At 38.0% G+C, this 20,805-nt stretch overlaps 1 protein-coding gene across 10 annotated transcripts in view; it reads left to right on the top strand.

Moving 5' to 3' along the window:
• Positions 1-20,805, top strand: part of anks1b (ankyrin repeat and sterile alpha motif domain containing 1B) — a 205,723-nt gene that overhangs the window by 103,373 nt on the left and 81,545 nt on the right. For all 10 annotated transcript variants that reach the window (XM_023952556.1, XM_023952554.1, XM_023952555.1 and 7 more), the window contains one exon: positions 11,195-11,351. In XM_023952556.1, coding sequence (XP_023808324.1) covers positions 11,195-11,351 — 157 coding nt within the window. The remainder of the gene's footprint in view (positions 1-11,194; positions 11,352-20,805) is intronic.

Genomic DNA, 20,805 nt, shown 5'->3' with positions numbered 1-20,805 from the left:
GGGTTGCCAGATTGGTTCAGGTGTGTTGACGGGGGGATAACAAAAGTGCAGGCAACATTCTTTTGCACAACATTCACAGCTATGAAAAAGGTTGCCAGATTTGGGTCTTTTTTTAATTTTATTTTTTCGCCACTTCGGGGCCCTGGTGGTGACGGGGGCCCTACGCGGCTGCGTAATTCGCGTATAGGGAGGGCCGGCCATGCATGGGGTTTTTAAGGACATTTTTGATTATGCTAATGAGAGGGGCTCTCAGACATTTGTGCATCAAATATGATATTAATGGTTTTACAGGATTAATATCTTTTGGGCCTGCCTTTTGTGTAATAGATGTTTTTTTTAGTTATCTTAAATAATCCAAAGCATTTGAAAATGACAATCATAAGCTTCAAATGTTTCACAATAAAGAAAAGGTTAATTCATATAAATTCTAGCAGCTCTCCAAACACCCAAAAGCTTTAATTTCTTGTTCATTTTTTGCTCTTTAATGATTTTTCTTTTTGTCCTTTTCTGTCAGCTCCTTCCCTTTTTTCTTGTGCGACACAAAGCAGGCCCCAGCTTCCAGTCGCTGCTTGTTAATGGCTTTATACCCTGTGGACTGCAGCTATTTGCTGTCAAACTAACCTTCAACTCACATCCACATAGGCCTAAAACTGCTGCGAGACAGTTTTACACTAAAACGTGTGCGCTGGCCCGGCTACATGCTGCCAGTTTTGCATGAGAGAGAGTGCCGTGACGCTCCCACTGGAGTTGAAAGATCTTCTTGTTCTCGAGGTAAACAGGAAAAAAGACGGAGCTCTCGTAGAAATGGAAGGAAGCCTGTCCTGCGGCTTTGGCACGCTACTCTCAAGTCCCTTCTGCTTCTCTACATCACAACTTTACAATTGTTTGTGACTCTTTGTGAATTGCAACTCGACAGTAGTCAGACTTGTCAAAGAGACATAAAAAAAGAATTAAAAAAAAATCCAAGCAAATGCAAAATGCAATTTTGATCTTGATTCACTCTCTATATATCCTCCATCATGAGAAAAACGCCATAAGAGCACATTAAAAATATTATTTTCATTGGAGTGGGTCTTTAAATAAAACGTATGCACAGTATTGTTATTTCATCTAAGAGATTTTACTCATTTCTTTGTTGTTGTTCTTGTTTTTGCATTTTATGAGTAATTACCTGTCAAACCTCAGATCCACAGCAAATATTTAACAAAACGTCAACCACTGAGAAAAGTCAGTTATTGTTAAAAGTTAGAACAAAAATTTTGGGGAGAAATCTGCGGGATGTTTGGGGTGGCAGCTGTGGAGAAACTAATCTAGTTGACTTATTTGAGCATTTATTTGGAGGGAGAAAAATGGTCCAGCCTAAGCTTGTTTATCAGATCTCCACATGACCCATGTGGGTCACTGAGGTCCAAACGCTTCAAAGGATTCCCAGAATCAGGCTTAAAGCTGAAGATGATGGACATTCCTGTGACCGCCTCTAAACTCCTGACAAAACCCCTCCATTCTTGGAAAGGTTATTTTATTTACTAAAGTTTCAGAATCAATAAACAATATATGTATGACAGTTTCATCCCAGTTAAGCAGCATATTTGATTTGCTAATATTAACTGTGGCTAAATTGCCTTGTTTAAAACTCTTTTTTAAATACATGCCACTATATTTTACCGTTGCTTTATCACATGTTGCCGTCAAAAGTATTTATTTATTTCTGAATTATTTTTGAAAATTATAAATAAAATAACTTTTATGAAGGTAAAAAAGCCCTGGATATTTATTAGGCACATTTCCAAACTGCAGTTTAATTCTTTGGACTTGTGATATATTTCCGGACTTGAACAATAGTTCAAAGTTGTAAAATAAAACTACTCTAATTTTCTAATTGTTTACATCTTTCCTGTTATTTGATTTTTTTTTTTAAGGCAAATTGACTTTTTTGCTTTTTTTATCATAATTTAAAGCAGGAAAAAGAAGGTGGTGGTTATATATTTATTCGCTGTATCTTTTGATTGTAGGTAAAATAACTCATATAAAAACACTTCTGATATTATATATTTTCTATAAATGCACGCATCTTTTATTTCAGAAGTATACTTTAACTGCTAAATTTATGATGAAATGCCTTCCTAAAAATCCTATTTTGTGTTAAATTCTTGCTGCCTGCATGAATAGCCACTAATTGCTGCTTAAACGTTTTCCACATTGTCGCGTGGCGAGCAGGTAAACTCTAAATGTTTGGTTGCTGCTGTTGTTCTTTTCTTTTCCCGTTGAGTTGCTGTTTGTGGGATTAAGAGCAGAGCCAGAGGAAGCCGAACTTTGAGCGTTGCTCTGCACCACAGCTATTGTGGGGAATGTGTGGGGTGTTACTTTCTAACGAGTGACTTTCAGCGCCCCATGGGTGGCTCAGCAAGCTGATTTCTGTGAGATTAGCCAGCCAGTGAAGAAAATCCAATTATCGAATGAATGAAACCAGTCCCTTCTCACTGCATTGACCAACCTAAACCTTCTAATTTTCTATTCTTCTCTTTTTGTCTTTTTTTTTTCAATAAACTAACTTTTTTCTCAGGGGCTGCACGGTGGCGCAGTGGTTAGCGCTCTTGCCTCACAGCAAGAAGGCCCCGGTTCAAGTCCCGGCTGGGGGACATGATAAACTACATCAACGGGGGACCTTTCTGTGTGGAGTTTGCATGTTCTCCCCGTGCATGCGTGGGTTTTCTCCGGGATCTCCGGCTTCCTCCCACTGTCCAAAAACATGCTACATAGGTTTATTGGCAACTCTAAAAATGTCCATAGGTGTGAGTGTGAGAGTGAATGGATGTGTGATTGAAGACATTCTACCCTGCGACAGACTGGCGACCAGTCCAGGGTATCCCTTGCCTACGCCCAAGTGGCCGGGATAGGCTCCGGCAACCCCGTGACCCCGAAAGGGAATAAACGGTCAAGAAGATGAATGAATGAACTTTTTTCTTTTCACTTCATTAGTTCTTAAAGAGCTACAACGAAAATTGATTTGGACACGTTCTTGTGCTATTTTCCTCATTGTAGAGTACATATATTAAGAAAATTAGGCCTAAAATTGCATTTCTTTATTATTGTGAATCAGGCGCAGACGACAAAATGCCATTTGAAGATCGTGTTTGAGACGATAAAAATACGCTGTAAGAACCAAAACCATCCCGCTCCGCTTCATTCTGATGCATCGACTTGTAGACAAGTAGGTCCACGAACATCTTTGTTTTCCTCGTTGGAGCTGGAATCTGGTTCAAAACTGCCGAGCTGGATAACTCAGATATTGCTCGCCATTTTTGTCGCAACATTATTGTCAAGTTGGGGGTGAAAGGGGCTGTAAGGTAGCAACAGAGCGTGTAAACAAATGGGTGACAGGAGTTGAGGGTGGGGTTGCCATGTGCTAACAGTCCCGCCCACAAATTAAAAAAGCAAACTTCTAATGAACTCCTGCTGATAAAGATAATCAGAGAAGGACTTTAAGCTTTAAATAACAATTTTTCAAATCGTTGTGAATCAGCAGCAAACAACAAAATCCTGTTGGAAAAAGATAGTAATTGTGATGTAAAAAATACGCTGGGCGGACAACAAGCTCTCTGCTTCGCTCCGTTGTGATGCATCGCCTTGTAAACGACTAGATCCATGGACGTCTTGTAACGGTCAAGGGGGTGGAGTAGCTCTTCTGGGACTTTCAGGTGTCCTTTAATGATGAGGTCATCAGTTTGCCTCATGGGACTGTGGCGTGCACTCAACTTTTCTTGTGCTAATCCTCCCATTTTTTTGGTGGTTGTGACACTCAGGTTGTGCAGCTTTTGTTTTATTGATGTATATTTTGAGACAGTAGCTCCATCCGGGCTCTTTAAGGTTGAAGGTCATCACTAATAAAGCAACGGACACTGTTGGAGCCCCAGAATCCATGTATTTGTGAGCTATTTTGCTGCCATTCTGACTTTTTCTCTCTGCCGAGCCTCGTGGTCTTTTGCACAACCTGTGAAGGTTACCGTCTTCATTTTCTTCATCCAAGCTGACATCTGGATCAAAACTGGATAGCTCCAGTATTTTGCGCCATTTCAATTGCACCAGTAATGTTAGGTTGGGGTTTTGAGGGTCTGTAAGCTAGCGGGAAAGTATGTAAACAGAGAGCTCTCAACAACAGGATGGGAAGGGTGGGCATGGTTGCTCCATGCCATTGAGACCACCTACAACTCTCAAGGCACTACTGCCACTCTGCAGAAACTATGTCCTAGAAAACAACACAGGTTTTTTTGTTATGGCTAAAATCGGCATAATCATAATTAAAAGGCCGCCGGGAACACTTTTAGAATAGATCAAAAGCTGATCAGAGTGTTACTCTTACTAATTTTTATGAACCTTAAAGATTTTTAGAAAATCTGAAAAGGGAATTATTGTACAAAATTCCTCGTTTTCCATTTTTGGCCTAGTTTCATTCCCTTCTCTTTGAAAGCTTTGAGCCTCCAGAGACTCTATTGTCCTCCGTGGTGTCCACCCCTCCCTTTTCTATCTAATCAAATAGTCTCCATGAGGAAATGCCAGCAAATTATAGCCACTATTCATGTCTGATGCCCTCTGAACTGGTGGTCAGGATATGAACGCAGGGACCCGATTGTGACCGTTGGAGCAGCAGAGTTGTTGGATTTTGAGTGTGTAAAAAAGACGTTTTGTCTGATGGGATCAAAGCCCTTTTCTGCTGCGGGTTATCTGTCTTTCGCATATGGAAACACACACTGGCACAATGTAAAGTAAGTCTTTCACTCGGTGTGGTTTAGCCAAATGCATTTTATCTCAGATTTATTCCAAAAGATTTTTTTTCATGGAAGCCGTCAGTCACATGGGCAGGTCCCCCTCACACACTCGCACACACTCAGCCGTTTAATCTGGCTCCTGCAGCTAAACGAGAGCCGCATACGACCTGCTAATTAGTGGCCAGAGGAGGCCTCTGTTTGTCCACTCTCTTCCTGTTCGGCTCAGACACAAGTTTCTCTGTCTCCTATCTCTGCCCTGGAAGATAGGGAGGGAGGCAAATGAAAGAAGACCCTGAGGGGTTTGTTTGTTGGAAGCGCTGCTCATATCACCCCCATGAAGCCGTTTCTTCCACGTTTTTAAGCTTTTTGACCCTTCACGGCTGAGCAGAAAGAGCGAGGATACCATCAAAGTGCCAGGTACAGTGACTAAACGGATTGTTACACTCCAAAACTCATTTCATTTTCAGAATCGGGTGCACTTGGCCTTCCTTGGGAAGGATCTTCAGGCTCAGGCTGTTCTGCTGGAGATTAGTTTCACTCTGGAGCTCTGTGTAGTGAAAACCGCCTGTTTTTTTTTTGTCCTTTTAGCTCCCATCTCCATAAGAGTTGGAGTATGTTGTCTATCTTAACGTCCCATTCCGGTGTTTTTCCTACATTTGTGTGTGTGAGGAAATCCCTACTCCTAACTCGCTGCACTCCCACTTCCTCTGCTTCCCTTGCTCAACTCGAACTCGTTTTCCTCTTCCCGCTCGCTGTCTCGTGCTCATCTCCGTGGGATTTGCTGACCCAAACTCCACAGTAAGTGTTGAGTCGGATCCTGGTGTCCTTTGAGCAACATGTGCTTTTCTGACCTCTTTATATAATGTCTGTTTTCTGTGTCAAATAGTTTCCCACTTTAATGGCCAGGAAACTGAAGATTTGAACTAGAAACCATGACTGTCTGATGTGGATTATGGAAGGTGATAGGGTATAAGTAGAAATTAGGTGAAAATAGAGCGCATTTAAAAGTATTGAATACAGTTTGTATTTTGATCTTGGTTCTGAACAAGCACAGCCAGAACTTCTCCAAACTGATTTCATTCGTTATACTTTTTATTATTTTATACCTTTAAAATGCCTATGATTTATCTCATTTCTGTCCTAAAACGTAAATGCATTTCATTTTATTGCATCATATTCACATTGGATCATAATAATCCATGGGCCAAAATATCAACAGTTTTAAAACTGTTGCTTTCGGTCAAAAAATAAGGTTTTCCTGCTGCCGCTCTCTGAATCCCCTTTTTTTTGCCTTTACCATAACCGTTGCAGCTTTAGCTTATTGTTCTTGGCTTTGAAGTGCAAATCTCTTCCACGTTCATGCCACAAAGCAATCTGATGCATTTCCTGCCAAATCTGACCAGGAAGAATTGTCTGCATAGCAGAAATGTCATCACAGCTGTGCATGAAACTAAAGTGCTTAGATGTTTTTTTTTTCCTCCTTTCATCTTGGATTCCAATGATGTTTTAGTAAATTATGTTAATAAAATCAATTATTTAGTTGGATTAAATTTTATAGTTGGATTATCTCTGTGGTGACCCCTAAAAGGCACATCTGAAAGACAAAGAAGCTGGATTATAAAATAGGATTATAATATTCAGTGCAAATTTGGAAAATCCATCCATGTTGCTCAAGATGTGGCTCTAGGGCAAAGTTTTATGGCTGCAAATTCAGGTTGCAAGAACTTTTAACTTTGTTTCAGAGAAAGTTGCTGCTTTTAATTAGAGTAGTTAAGACTAAGTTAAAGTTAACATTTGTTGTGGCATTTTTAGTTCCTAAAGCAGGAACTACTTGGAAATTTTTTCTTTTGTTCATTTGTACAAGAATTTGGCAGTTTAGTATTTTAGGACATTTATTGCACATCTAATTGGGAAATACTTTGCGATTTGAGTTCCTAATAGGAAATTTTAGTCGTCCAAATGGGTAACAACAACTTTAATGACCCCTTGTTGATCACCCTCCAGTCTCTCCTTCAGCTTGTTGGTTAAAATGTGCCCTTAACCACACTGTCACCTCACATCACTGTCACCGGAGTTCAAGTCATCCGCGGGGAGGCGGCATGGAAGACCGACTGGATTACCATTAGGTAGTAATGGCAATCTAATTGAGTGCTGATGGAGATAGAAAGGGATAGAGGGGAACAACAAAGGAGGCAAAGCCTTTAATAAATCCAAGAGCAGCAGAAGAGAATCATCAAAGAAAGGATTTCTCCATCAGCCAAAGTGATTTATCTGTTAGCAGCGTGCTCTGTTCATGATTGATGAAATAGTGCAGTGTGGGTAATGTAGTAGCAGATAATGACAAGAAGAGCGATGTGTGTTGAATGAGGGAAAAGGGTGGTGGGTCAAAGGAGGCAGTGATGGAGGAACTTAGAAATGCTTTGGATCAACGCGGAGCCACATGGTGACGAGGTCACGAGCGAGGAGGTTACATTCAGGGCAGACGGCCCACAAGACTCCACAAATGAAGATAGGGTTGTGTTTTGGGAAAAAGGTTCAAACTCAGAAAAAAGGATCTTGTCTTTTATTCCCCATATCATCACTCTCATTGTGTTTTTTTTTATATTTGTGAAGAGACTTTGATGTCTCTGAATCGTGTGGGGCTCAACCTCTTCCCCACAGATTCATTCATCTGCATTCAGAAAACATAAAATGTTCAGACAGAAGTCTGTTTTATTAAGATAACCAACTTTGCCTGTAAAAAGAACCCCTTTCAGGGAAAACTGACATTTTATCACTTAATACAACAATAACTTCCCCAAATCTCTTGCTGAGAAATTTATATATATATATATATATTTTTTTAGGACTTTATTGCCTTAAAGACCCACTCCAATGAAAATCATATTTTGGTGTTTTGAACATGTTCATGTTGCATTTTTCTGATGATGGAGGACATATATATATATATATATATATATATATATATATATATATATATATATATATATATATATATATATATATATATATATATATATAGAGTAGGGAAGATATATATATATAGAGTAGGGAAGATATATATATATATATATAGAGTAGGGAAGATATATATATATATATATATATATATATATATATATATATATATATATATATATATATATATATATATATATATATATATATATATATATATATATATATATATATATATATATATATATATATATATATATATATACATATATATATATATATATATATATATACATATATATATGTAGGACTGAAATTGCATTTCTGAGTGTTTCTTCATTCAAATTGTTGTGAATCAGGAGCACATGAAAAGCAATAAAACATTCATCCTTGGTGAGTGAATATTAAGCATATAAATCCATAAGAAATATCATAGGATTCAGGGGGAGATCTATCCTAAGGACATATTTTATCCTCTTTTCAATGTTTTCCCAGAATGATCTTTTTTTGGGACAATCCCAATCTATCTGTGTTAGTACTTTTAGACAGAAGAGATCTCAAGGGGGTTCGAAGAAATCTATTTTTTGTAAAGTCAAATTCTTCTCAGAGTTTATGTCCTTTATGACAGTTACTGTCAAAAGAATCCTTCTCAAGCTCCCTCTATTAACTGATATGTAAAGTGTTTTCTACTACATGTGCCATCAGTTTTCCATACATTTCAGATATATTAATTTCTCTGTGAAACTTGATTTTAAGACTAGTTAGCAAGCTAAGATTCAATTTTATTTAGCAATTTTTAACCTGTAGGCATCTAAACGTATCATTTTGGGGGCAATGAGAACTGTTCTTACAGATATGGAGTGATTTAAGGGTCTGTCCACATAACAGATGACACTCAAACCGCTATCAGCCCATCTTTTAAAGACTGTTCCGGATATAAAAGGTAGAATATTAGTGTTACCAACAATGGGCATTTTTAAACTTTCAGCAGGTTTTTTGTTTAGTTACCACTTTTTTTTTTTTTGTAAGATAGATAAAATGTTAAACTTTTTGTTTTGATTCAGAAACTAAAACACTTCCATGTTTCCTTTATTGAACAGCCACAGTATATTTATTGTCTTAGTCCCAAAACCTTAATTTAAACGTATTAGTGAACTACATTTTTTATTTCTTACAATTTAGGAACACCAACGGAGATCTTAAGCTGTTGGGAGTGATCTTGTTTGGACTCCAGTGGAAAAAACCTGAGTTGTGAGAGGATTTTCTCTCGGGAGACACAATACGCTGTTTTGATAGTTTTGTTGTGGCTTGTGTCTCAGGGAATTGGGGCAATGTATCTCAGTTTGTTTCTTTTAAAACTTTGTTCCCACCCTCCACACACTCGCCCCAAACACACACACACAGACACACAGACAGACGGACGGACATCTATTTCAAGTCTTAAAGTCCCACTTTGGTCATCTTTTGATCTCTTTTAATATTGTTCTCAGTGGTCTTTTAATTAATATTATGCCGTTTTTAGCTTACATTTTTTTTAACTATCATTTTCTAGGACAAAGTTTCAGCAGAGCAGCAGGAGTTCATTGGAAATTTACCTCTGAGTTGTGGGCAGGACTGTTGGCTCGTAAGTTAGCCTGTGCTCATTTCCCATCATCCCTTTTTTTACATTCTTCCCTACTAGCTTACAGCCCCTCACAACCCCAACCCAGCATTAGCGGTGCAACAAAAATGGGGAGCAATATTGGAGCATCTCAGCCGTACAGTTAAGAGCCAGATGCCAGCTCAGACGAGGAAAACAAAGACATTCATGGATACATTTGTCTGCAACTGGATGCTTCACAACGGAGCGGAGCAGGGATTTTAATTTTTTTTATTTAATAACAACAAGCTTTTTTAAATGGGATTTTTTCATCTGCTCCTGATTCACAGCCTTTGATTCATGATCCTTTTTATTAAAAGGATCATGAATGAATGAAACTTTATTCATATAATACTTTACAACTCCTTGAAGGTACCAAAGGGCTTCACAATAAAAAAAAAAAGATCTGAAATGGGAACAAAAGTTTTAAACTAAAAACTCTAGAATTTCTGTTTTAGAATATAATTTTCAATCCAAATATTTTCATCTACATTCCATGTTATATCATTCTCACTCCACGCATCTGCTCCTAGTCTTCTATCCAATTTTAGAACCCAATGTGGCCCGCGGGTTAAAATAATTGCCCACCCCTGATCTAGGAGTTCACCTTTAATGTCTTTGAAGGTTGTTCTGGGCTCTTTGGATACAGCTCCAACTATCCGTCTCCTCAATTTGTCATCAATTTTCCTCTTCTGGACACGTCCAGGGAGGTTGGCTACTGTCCCGTGGGTCTTAAACTTCTGAATAATATGTGGCACTGTCGTCACAGGAAATTCAAACTGCTTAGAGATGGTTTTATAGCCTTTAACTTTACGATGTTTGTCTATAATTTTGTTTCTAATGTCCTGGGACAATTCTCTCCTTCGCTTGGTGTTGTCCATGTTCAGTGTGGTCCACACCTTTTCACCAAACAGTAATGTGACTATTTGTCTCCCTTTAAATAGGCAGACTGACTGATTATGGCTTTGAAAACAGCTGTGATGTCAGTTAAAGGACATACCTGAGTTCATCATGACCCCCTGGGCAATTAGTTCTCAGTCTTTTATGGAGGTCCCATCATTTTTGTCCAGCCATGTTTCATTAGTGTTTTTTTTTTTTAATAATTCTGTTAATCAACAACTCAAAAGTAATGGCTGATTTGGAATTATTTAATTTTCAATAAATTTTCATTTATTGTTACTTTTGAAGGTTTCAAGTCATTTCAGTGAGCACTGTGGACTTTCTTTCTTTAACTGAGGGGTACCAACAATTTTGTCCACCACTGTAGATGGGGGATGTCTAAACCATGTATATCAGTCATTTATATCTGACTGATATATTAATGACACATTTTATTTTGGCTCTACTCTTATCGCCACCTTATATTTTACATTTGAGATAAGTGGAGATGGAGTTAGATGCCAACTAGTAGTTACTCTGTCAGCTGACCTGCCATCCATTACTTTATGTTTTTACTCCGCTTCAAACAGGAAGTCAGAGTGAATCCTCAATTAGAAAATAAGACTTCTGACTTTTTTCTACTCTGAATAGACAAAATTGAGCAAACTTCCTTCGATTTTGCATCTTTCTATACAAGCAAAAATTTGTTCACGTGACCGTCCAAACTTTTTTTTTGTTAGGAGAGATTAATTGCACATATGGCTGCAAATGATCACAATAACCATGTAACTAATTGGTGTTCTCTCCAAATTAATGAAGCATATATAGTTATACGTGCCATAGTGGATCTTATGAATGTACGTCCTTATTCAAATTTGACAACAAACGGCGGTTGATCCATGGCTTGTGTAGAGAAATAGTTCCTATTTGTGTTGCTCTTTTTTCTCCCCAGGACTCTAAACGCTGTGGGGAGATCATCACCTCTCCATCCCTGGATGTTTTCCTGCCTGAAGATGAGGACAACCCATATGAGTCTGTGACCACAGCCGTCACCCGAAAGCCCTCGTCGCTTGACATCAACCACCATCTCAACGTCTGCTCGCGCAATGGTAGGACAAATAGTTTTAGATCTCTGTTACTGGTAATATTAATAAAAATAATACGTTTTTTTAACATTTGGTGTTGATGACTTTACCTGCATGCTTAAGAGTACAGAGATACTTTAAAATTTTCTGCTCAGGTGTTCAATCAAAGGTGGATAGTGTGTATAAATGAATTTCAGATGGAAATCAAACCTTTTTCTAGTCACGGAAATCTCCAGGTTCTTTCAGTGAATCACTGCATTACTTAATTTCTGTTGTGCTTCTCTTCCTCTGTTACTTTTTTATTGACAGTAGAAGCAACATTTTTACTTAATGAGCTTCTTTTTTCCCCTCAGAAACGTTGGCACAGATATCATGCTAAAGATTTGAGTTATTTATAAGGCTTATAATTAAACCAAACATGAAAGTTGTGTTGCAGCAGTTGTTTTAATAGAACGTGTGACTAATCAGGTTAGTTAATCCTGTTGTAATTTACGTGCAGGAGCTCAGTTCTGTTGCTTTTTTTAATTTCACAGCAGAAATCTGAAAAGCTTTTGGTGTGCGGATGCACATTTCATGTTTTTTTTTCTTTCCAACTTTTCATCTGCAAAAAGCAACACTTGTTCACATTAGTTGTGTGCTTTTTTTCTTTTCTTTTTTTTCTTTCACAGCAGTCAGATTCATTGTGATTCACTGCAAAGTCATAATCAGCATGGGATCCATGATTGCAGATTAAAGGCTTTAAAAAGCTTTCCATTTGCTGTTTTGGTCTCCTTCTAAAATCAGTGGCAAATTTAGCTGCGTCTCTCTCTTCATCCAACAACCCTCCTTTTTTTTAGAGAGTCTTCAAAGCTATATCCTTAATGTGAAAAGATTTAGTAAAAGTTGCAAAATATAGAGTTTCAGCTCTGTGCAAACTTGTTTTTCCAACTTGTAGGTTTAAAAGGAAACATAAATGATATTTGTAAGCGTGTATTATTCAAAGGTACAAGGACAATAGTTTTAAGACTAGACCTTTTTACAAACAATACTGAATTTATGCAGACAATTCTAAAGACCCACTCATATTTAATATATTGAATACATTTACATATATTAAGTAAATTTATTCAAATCGTTGAGACTCAGGAAAGTTTGAAAAATTAATATTTTATTTATATTTACTAATATTTTGATGTAGAAAATATACCCGGTGGTCTACAAACTCCCGGCTCTGCTTCATTCTGATGCGTTGACTTATAAACAAATAGATCCATGTGCGTCTTTGTTTTTCTCGTCTGAGCTGGAATCTAAACTGTACGGCTGGATAGCTCCAATATTGCTCTCCATTTTTGTTGCAGCACTACTGTTAGGTTGAGGATGTGAGGGGCTGTAAGCTAGCGGGAGAGTGTTAACGCAACGGATGATGGAAAATGAGTCAAGGTTTACTTACACCAGTAATGCTAGGTTGGTTTAGTTGGTACAGTCGGATGAGAATTTGAGACCACTGGGGACGCTTGGACAATAGATCCAAAGATTTTTGGAGTGGGACGTTAATGTGAGAAGATTTGGCAAAAAGTCACCATAGGCTTTTATCTCTCTGCAAAGTTGTGTTTCCAACTTGTAGGGTTAATATCAGCTTGAAATACTGGAGCATAAATCATATTTTCAAGCTTTTGTGGTTCAAGGATAGAGTGACAATTGCGGTAACTTTTACCAGCATTACTGAATGAATACATTCTGCTTTGTTTAGGCTTTTTTTGCTCTTTGGAAATGTCCATCTTGCGTTATTGCTCATCTTTAAGTCAAAGTTCTGATGACCCAGAGCTCCGGCCGCTGACTCTCTGTGGACTTTGTAGCCTCATCATCAGTTTGGTGTGTTTAACACTTTGGCACCCACAATGCATTGTTCTGTTTTTTATTGAGATCCAATAGCCAAGCTACACACTGCAGGTTGTCAGAGCAACTGCATCACCAGCTTGTGAGTCACCTGTATGTTACCATGGGAACTGTCTTGCTAGTGACACCCCTCTCTTTCACTCCTCCCACCCCCCCACAAACTGAGAAGAGGGTGGCAGACAGAAAGGGTTGTGTGTATCTTCTCGGAGTTGCAACTCACACGGCTCGCTCACATCATTGAGCGAGCCGTGTGAGTGTTTCTCCTCAGTTGTTATCTGACCAAATGAGACAGAAAGAGGCTGGGAGGTGAGGCAGAAGTCCTTAAATGGCCTTTTTTTAATGAATTGAACACTTTCAGGCTGCCAGGTGAAGGAGAAGAGACTCAGAGGGGGCAGATCACACATTCAGCTGATGAAGTTGAAGACTTCATGGGAATCTGTTGCACAGCAGGAGGTAAAATCCTGGATTCCTGCTCTTAGTTCACTCACATGTCGGGTAAATTGGACATGACTGTGAGTCAGAATCCCTTTATCCTCCTCTGGATCAGTAAATATAGGATGAAGGGACATGTGGAAGAAAGTTTTAGATGTTAGAAAAGGAGGAAAAGCAGAGAAACTCTGAATTAGTTGGCAAAAAAAAGTTTTTTTTCTGCTGGACATAAAAAAGAATTGCTTACCGGTTTAAACAGCTTTATTGTAGATAATGAGGGACTTTTTTCTACACATTTGTATAGTAATGTCATTAAATATCCATGCAGGAAGAATGATGGAAAAAAAGCTCCACGTAGGACTGACTCTCGTCCTGGAGATTCTTTTTCCTTGAGTATGTGGGATAACACAGCATGTCACAGCATCTCTTGGGGAGCATTTAGACGGATTTAATGAGTTTAAACCTGGAAGAATGGTCTGCATTTGACCTGAACATGTGCAGCTCTACTAAATACAATTGAAGCTTCTTTGTTTATTATTATCAAGAGGCAACTATGAATATTCATGCATGAGCTGGGCTGTCATAATGTGGAATTTAAAAAAAGGCTAATTAAGATTATATGCATTTCTCCCAATGTCATGTATGTCCCATATATGTTATTAATTACCATATATGCCAACTACTACATGTTAAAAATATTTTTGAGATTTTATTTTTCATATATGTAAAGGCATGTGCCACTAACGCTTTGCAATTTGAAGAAGCAGTTTCCTCTTTGTGTCAACTTGATTAATTGAAAAAAACTTTTTTGAGCATTAGAAACCAAATATGTGCTAAAATTTCAGTCAATTATATAAAACGATCTATATTTACATTTTGTGTGGTTGCTAAAGTGTAAATATTCATGTCAGTTTTTAATTTGTATTTTTTTGTTTTGGAAATATTGACCAAGACAAATCTAATTTCGAATAAAAGCAAAGAGTTTAGCAGAAATACTGCAATGTTGTGAAAAAATGTTAACTTTGACACCATAAGTTTCTCCGTCTGTTCACATCGCCCTAAAAAACACATTTGCACATTTTGGGCTTCCATGTTGAAAACCTTGGCATTCACATGAAGCTACGCACATTTCTACGACTGTTTTCTGTCTCCACATACTAAAAGTTAAAGTTACACATTTTGCATCAAGCCTCTACTAACTTCAGGCGGTGGACATGCGCTGGTAAACAGTAGAAGAAGAAGGAGAAGCCCCTCCCTCCTTGTCCAGTGTGAACACTAAAGGCTAAACGCACATTCAAGAATGCACATTTTGCACATGCCTGGTGTGGATGTAGCTTTAGAAAATTACTGGAATGAATATAACTTCTTGTGTAAAAAAGAATGAAAAATGATAAAAGTGAGTCTAATTCAACCTGAGCATTACTTGGCCTCACATCACCTTCAGAAGACTCTGGTTTCTGATCTTCTTCATATCTGCATGTCCTAACTTTCTCTTTTATGATGAAATGCTGTTTTTTTTAAAGCGTGATGCTCTATTTAAAGGGCGACTTTTGCCTCTTTTTGTGATTATATGCATTTTTGTTTACTTTAGCTCACTTTAAACTGTCTTTTGAAAGTATTTCCAAAAGAAGCTTTGTTGATCTTTGAACCGACCTCGTCTGACTGCAGTAAATCTGCTCGGATGATCATTCTTTGGGAGATTGGCAATTGTTCCAAATGCTTTCTGTCTTTAAGATATATATTTTAGGCCTAAATAGAGTCAAAGTTGGTTGGAAAATATTTTAAAGCTCTGTCCTGACTGATGAACAGCAACACTTGCTCCTTAAAGGTTGTTTAATAGTGTCTGTTCAACTTGGCATCAAGATAACAAACTAATGCTTCACATCATCAAAATGGTGACAGTTCATTTAGGTCTGGACATGTCCTGATCAATTTGAGGGGCAGTTGACCCTTTAAACAGGAAGCTCTTTTTGGATCTATTTTTGTGTAATAAGAAGATGAGCTTCATTATGGTCAAAGTCAAAAAATCAGTTTTACAAGGGTAGATTTTACTGGAAAAATAATTTTAGTCTGTTAAAGAAGAGACGTTCTCAAAATTGTAAGAGATGCTCCTCTCCTCTGCAGGTATGAGCTGCTGCAGTGTCTCAGTTGTGCAGATGGTCACACTATATTGCACCACACAGCCTCAAACAATCAGGACAGCTTTATCAAATTCCATCTGCTGACTGTCACTCAGCCTCGCAGTCACAGATGCAGCTGGGACCCGCTGTCACTGGAACTGCCTCTGAAAACTATTTCCTGCATTTCATGTTCTGACTTCTTAGTTATCTTACTTCCTGCCACCTCACCACTGCGTCTCACTCAGCTGTTGCATTCATTGGAATATCAAATCCCATTGCAGCACATGTTCTCCTGCTGTTTCTGACAGGAAGGAGGCGGAATTAAGTTCCTTATTCTGCAAAGTACACTCAGTACAGATTTAAATATATAATCCTTTAACCCAAGGGGCGTTGACACTCCATTTCCAAATTAAGTAAGAGGAATTATTGTTGTAATAGGTTTGTTTTCCATTAGGGAATCTGTTGTGCCACCTCCCTAAGATGTCTTGTACCGGTACATCAAATACTCACTTGGATACTTCAGCGTTTTGGAAGTTTTTCTTTAGCATAATTAAAAATAAAAGTCATTACCAGAAATGCTAACAGCGTCGTGTGAAGCTGGTGATTTCATGAAACACACTTAAACACAAACACACTTGAAAAACCAGCAACTTCAGCTTTTGAAGGTGGAACTTTATGGTAAAGTGTTATATAATAGTCAAAAGGCTGAGGGAAGGAATGGCATTGAATTGATAAGCTCAACACTCCTTCAGACAGAAAGCTAAAAGGTTTTTGATCAAAAGCTTCTTCTTTGTTGTAAAACCTCTAAGGATTTCCGTGCCTTGATACAAACAACAGTCATGTTTTTTGTTTGAGTTATTCTGGTTTGCATGAATCTAAGCTCAGTGAGTTTAGACATTCATCTTCTTGGACTTTTGATGACTTATTCTTTTCAGTCGCGTTGGTGGCAGACAAAAAAAACCACACCTACATTACCGGTATTTACATTTTATCTATAATCTGATTCTGAAGGGAGGTTTTATTTTGGAAAACTACTGGATTCTCCTCACCACATCTGATTCATTTTTGGCTAAATTGAAACTAAATTGAAACTCCCAAGCTAGCAGAACTAAGAAAAAACAAAACATATTTGGAAAGTTTCAGGGAAGAAACAGAAGAATAGCCTTCAACTTCAAAATAGAAGAAATCTGCATTTAACAGACAAAAACCAAGAGACTTTACTGTGTCATGTGTTCCCACACGCCATAATAGTAATGATAATAAAAAATAATAATAACCGCCTGTCCAATGTTAAGAGGACACTGATAATAAAGTTGCTCAAATTTCTACAGTGCTGGATTTTGGAATTGTAGATTCAGACACCCTGCAAAAATGACAAACGCCCTAAATAGTGCACCAAGTAGTGAGTAGACCCAACCCAGGAGATTTCAGGAAGTTCCTCTTTGTTCACAACTGTACCTGTAGTCATCCAAGTCTGACTTTAGATCAGCACTTGAGAGTTTATAGTTTGCAAAGGGGAGGAATATCCCTTTGCAAAGCCGAAAATCTAAATAAAGCATCCATACAAAATCCCATGTGCATAATCTTCATTGATTTATCTATTGTTTTGCATCCTAACATTATCATCATATTAATCAGTTCAAGAAACAACAGGAGTTATTTATTTGATTGTGTGCAAGTCAATGCAATCACACTTTTGGGTTTAATATTTACATACATTCTTTTTTTGTGCGAACCTTTTTGAAGGAACACTGTAACATAATTTATCTTTTATAAATCTAAGCTGCTCCTGCTCTGTCAACGCTTCTTCATCCAACTTATATTGGGTTTCATAAACTGCCACTGAGCCGATCACAAGAGCCGATAGTGAAGTTTTCTACTTAAAAGTCGTGCCTCTATTTTTATTTATTTCACATACATTTGAACCACCAGATCACTCTGAGGAGGGATGTTTTTGCGTCTCACCCCATTAATCCCACTTTGGCCGGCGTTGCAGGATGAGTGTAGCTAATAGCAGCCTATAGGGGCTCCAGGGCTTTTGCATTAAAAGGGTTGAGGTCCATTGACTTGTTTAAAGAAAAACAATAAAATGTTGTCTTCTTTGCCAGCCAGAGGAAACCTAAACAGAGAGCAGTTTATGCAATCTCTGACTCCCACATTCAAAAGGTAAATTTGCTCACCTTCAATTTTCTTGGAACATTTTTGCCTATTGAATCCTTTATAGAGTTTTAGTTTCTCACTTTTTCAAGTGTGATTTAGTCCAACTCTAAAACTAGTTCACTCAGTATAGTTGTGCTGTTGTTTTGTCTTAAAAACGATTTAAAAAAAGATTTCATTTACTTTTCAGCCATTGTGTTTTGCAGCAATCTCCAGAAAAAGGAAAACAAGTGTTTCGATTATGCAGAACCATGCTTTCTGGTTTGCAAAAATAAAAAATTATTAGTTAGCGCGTGCATTCATAGAGTTGAGAAGCATTTGAGGGTGACGGAAGCATTTCTGCTTGAAAACCAAAATCGTGCTAGTCAGAGCGCCATTTCTGGCCATGAGAGAATGTCTCAAAAGCTTCCTGGAGTGATCCGCTATGAATTCATTTTTTTGTATTGTTTTGTTTTTATCCCCCCAGAGAGTCGCAGAAGAGATGCTTTGGGATAGAATCTGACAGCATAAAAAACTGGAAAAGTTGTATTAAAGTTGGCATATTTTTTAGAACTCGAGATAATACTTCAAACATTGTATAAAATATGAATTTTATTTCAAAAAAACATTTCAATTTATTAGATGCAGGATTTTCCCTCATGCACATAGTCTGTTCTGGCAAAGTTCCTATTTGTTTGTTTTTTCTTTTAACACACATTTCCCAGTGAGATTCAAAGATACTCTCATGAAATCTTTAAAATAGGTCAAGTTACACTGGGGAGGGTTCCACTTTGGAGGCACATCCGTGGAACCACAGAAGAAGTGTTTTTTCTGCTTTTTTCATGTTCAGTCTGTGCCTGGTGGAAGCCTGGCTTTGTGTGAGGCAAGAGTGTCAAACAATGTTTTTTTCCTTTTTTTCTGTGGTGAGAATTGTAATGACGTTTTTTGGTTTATTTTATAACCATGGAGAACTGCAAGTTTTAGGCAATGGGTGGAAAAACACTGGCAGATTTTATTTTTAAAAGTTTACACTCTCTCATGGTCGAATTAAGTTCAGTCAATTTCAGTCAGTCAGACACTTGTGGGTAAATAATTTGTCAATTTTGTCCAACAAAAAATATCAGCTCTCTAAAAACAGTCTACAGTATTTTAAAAAATGCCTTTTTCACTGGTACATTGACTCAAAATGGAAAATGTATACATGAAGAATAACATTTACTTTTATCTCCAGAAGAATTTATCTTCTCTGTGTTATTGTTCCTGTTCCTCCTCATTATTGCAGTTTTTTTATTTGTTTATGTCCACATTCGTCATTGAAAAAACTGCAGGCAGTTCTGTGTTTATATTCCTTTGTTTGTGTTTGCATTTTTATAGTTGGAGCTTCTTAAATAAGTGGGTCTGATTGTTCCCACACATAAAGGTCCAGACACATGTTTAATGCACCTGGCAGTGTGCTGTGAAACTGTCCCCACATGACTAAAGCTGCATTTGCGTCAGGGTCTCTGTCAGCAGTCGGACTGATGAAAATAAAAATGGAAACAATTGAAATGTTAGGGTAGAAGTTGATGTTTTTGCTTTTCTATTGTTTTAGAGGAAAATTATGTTTATTAATCAGCTTAAATGGAAAAAAACAAGGAAACATTGCATAGAAACACTTTCTTTACGGCCGTGTCACACAGCCACTACGTACAGTTTGCGCATTTTCCATGTTTGAAATTTCAGTGTTTCGTGATACATGCATGATATACGTAGTTTATCAGTGTTTCTTGCGGCCATCATTCGTCAACGTTTCTGTTGCTGTCGGTGAAAGCCGTTCAGTGTTGGGTACTGCCTACAGCAACCACAAAAAGGGACATAAAACGGAAACTTCCTGAGTGTGGGAAAGAGAGCAATGCTACAGTATATTCTTCTTTAACTCCTTCATTTAACGAAATTTGTTTTCTCGTGATAACGAGATAACAAGACGGTCTTAATATTGCGATAAAACGGTCAAAAAAAATGGAGGGCAGGCTGTTTTCGGCTTCTGTACTTTCTTTTTTGCTTGCCATTTTGCTAGATACACTTACCAGTATTTATTATTAGAAACACAACATTGATTAGGAGAACGTTACCACACATATCTTGATATATGGGGCGGCCGTGGTGCAGCGATAGGGTGATCGACCCATGATTGTAAAATTGCAGTTTCGATTCCCGCCTTGCACGCCCATGAGTCACTGTGTCCCTGGGCAAGACACTGAACCCCACCTTGCCTCTGGTGGGAGGTTGGCGCCACCAGTGAGTGAATGTGTGTGTGACTGGGTGAATGGGTCTGTGACTGCAAAGCGCTATGGGCCTTGAAGGTAGAAAAGCGCTATTTAAGTATACGCCATTTACCATATGATAATTTAAATGCAATTAAGAAGACTGAACGGGAAGCGGTGTGTGTGTTTGTTTGCAGCCTTGGTTGTGTCTCACACTTGTTTTTCCTGGTGCCTCATTGGATCCTGTAGGCAGGCGGCACACAAAGCCTGGCGTGTGTGTTGGCGTGTCACCTCTGATGACAGTGTTTTGTGCAGAGGTGTGTTGGTCAGTGTGTCATCTCCTCCACTTGATTAAGATTAATGTGCTCCTCTAAAATTGAATTCAGTCAATTTTGTCCCCGTCTTCCACGTTTTCTTATTTGTTTAATGGTCTGACACTGGGGAAATTACCTCCCCGTTTAGCTACAGTAGAGACCAAAATATTTCAATTTATTTGTTTAGAGGATAAGCCCCTTGAGATGTATCATCTCGTTTTCAAGGGGGTCCTCAAAATACAACAAAACAAGCAAATAAATAAAAGTTTGGACACACCTTCTCATTCAAAGAGTTTTCTTTATTTTCACGGCTATGAAAATTGTAGAGTCACACTGAAGGCATCAAAACTATGAATTAATT

This window comes from Oryzias latipes, chromosome 23 (genome assembly GCF_002234675.1).
Source record: "Oryzias latipes chromosome 23, ASM223467v1".
NCBI classification, from domain to species: Eukaryota; Metazoa; Chordata; class Actinopteri; order Beloniformes; family Adrianichthyidae; genus Oryzias; species Oryzias latipes.
This window is presented reverse-complemented; position numbering and strand designations above follow the sequence as displayed.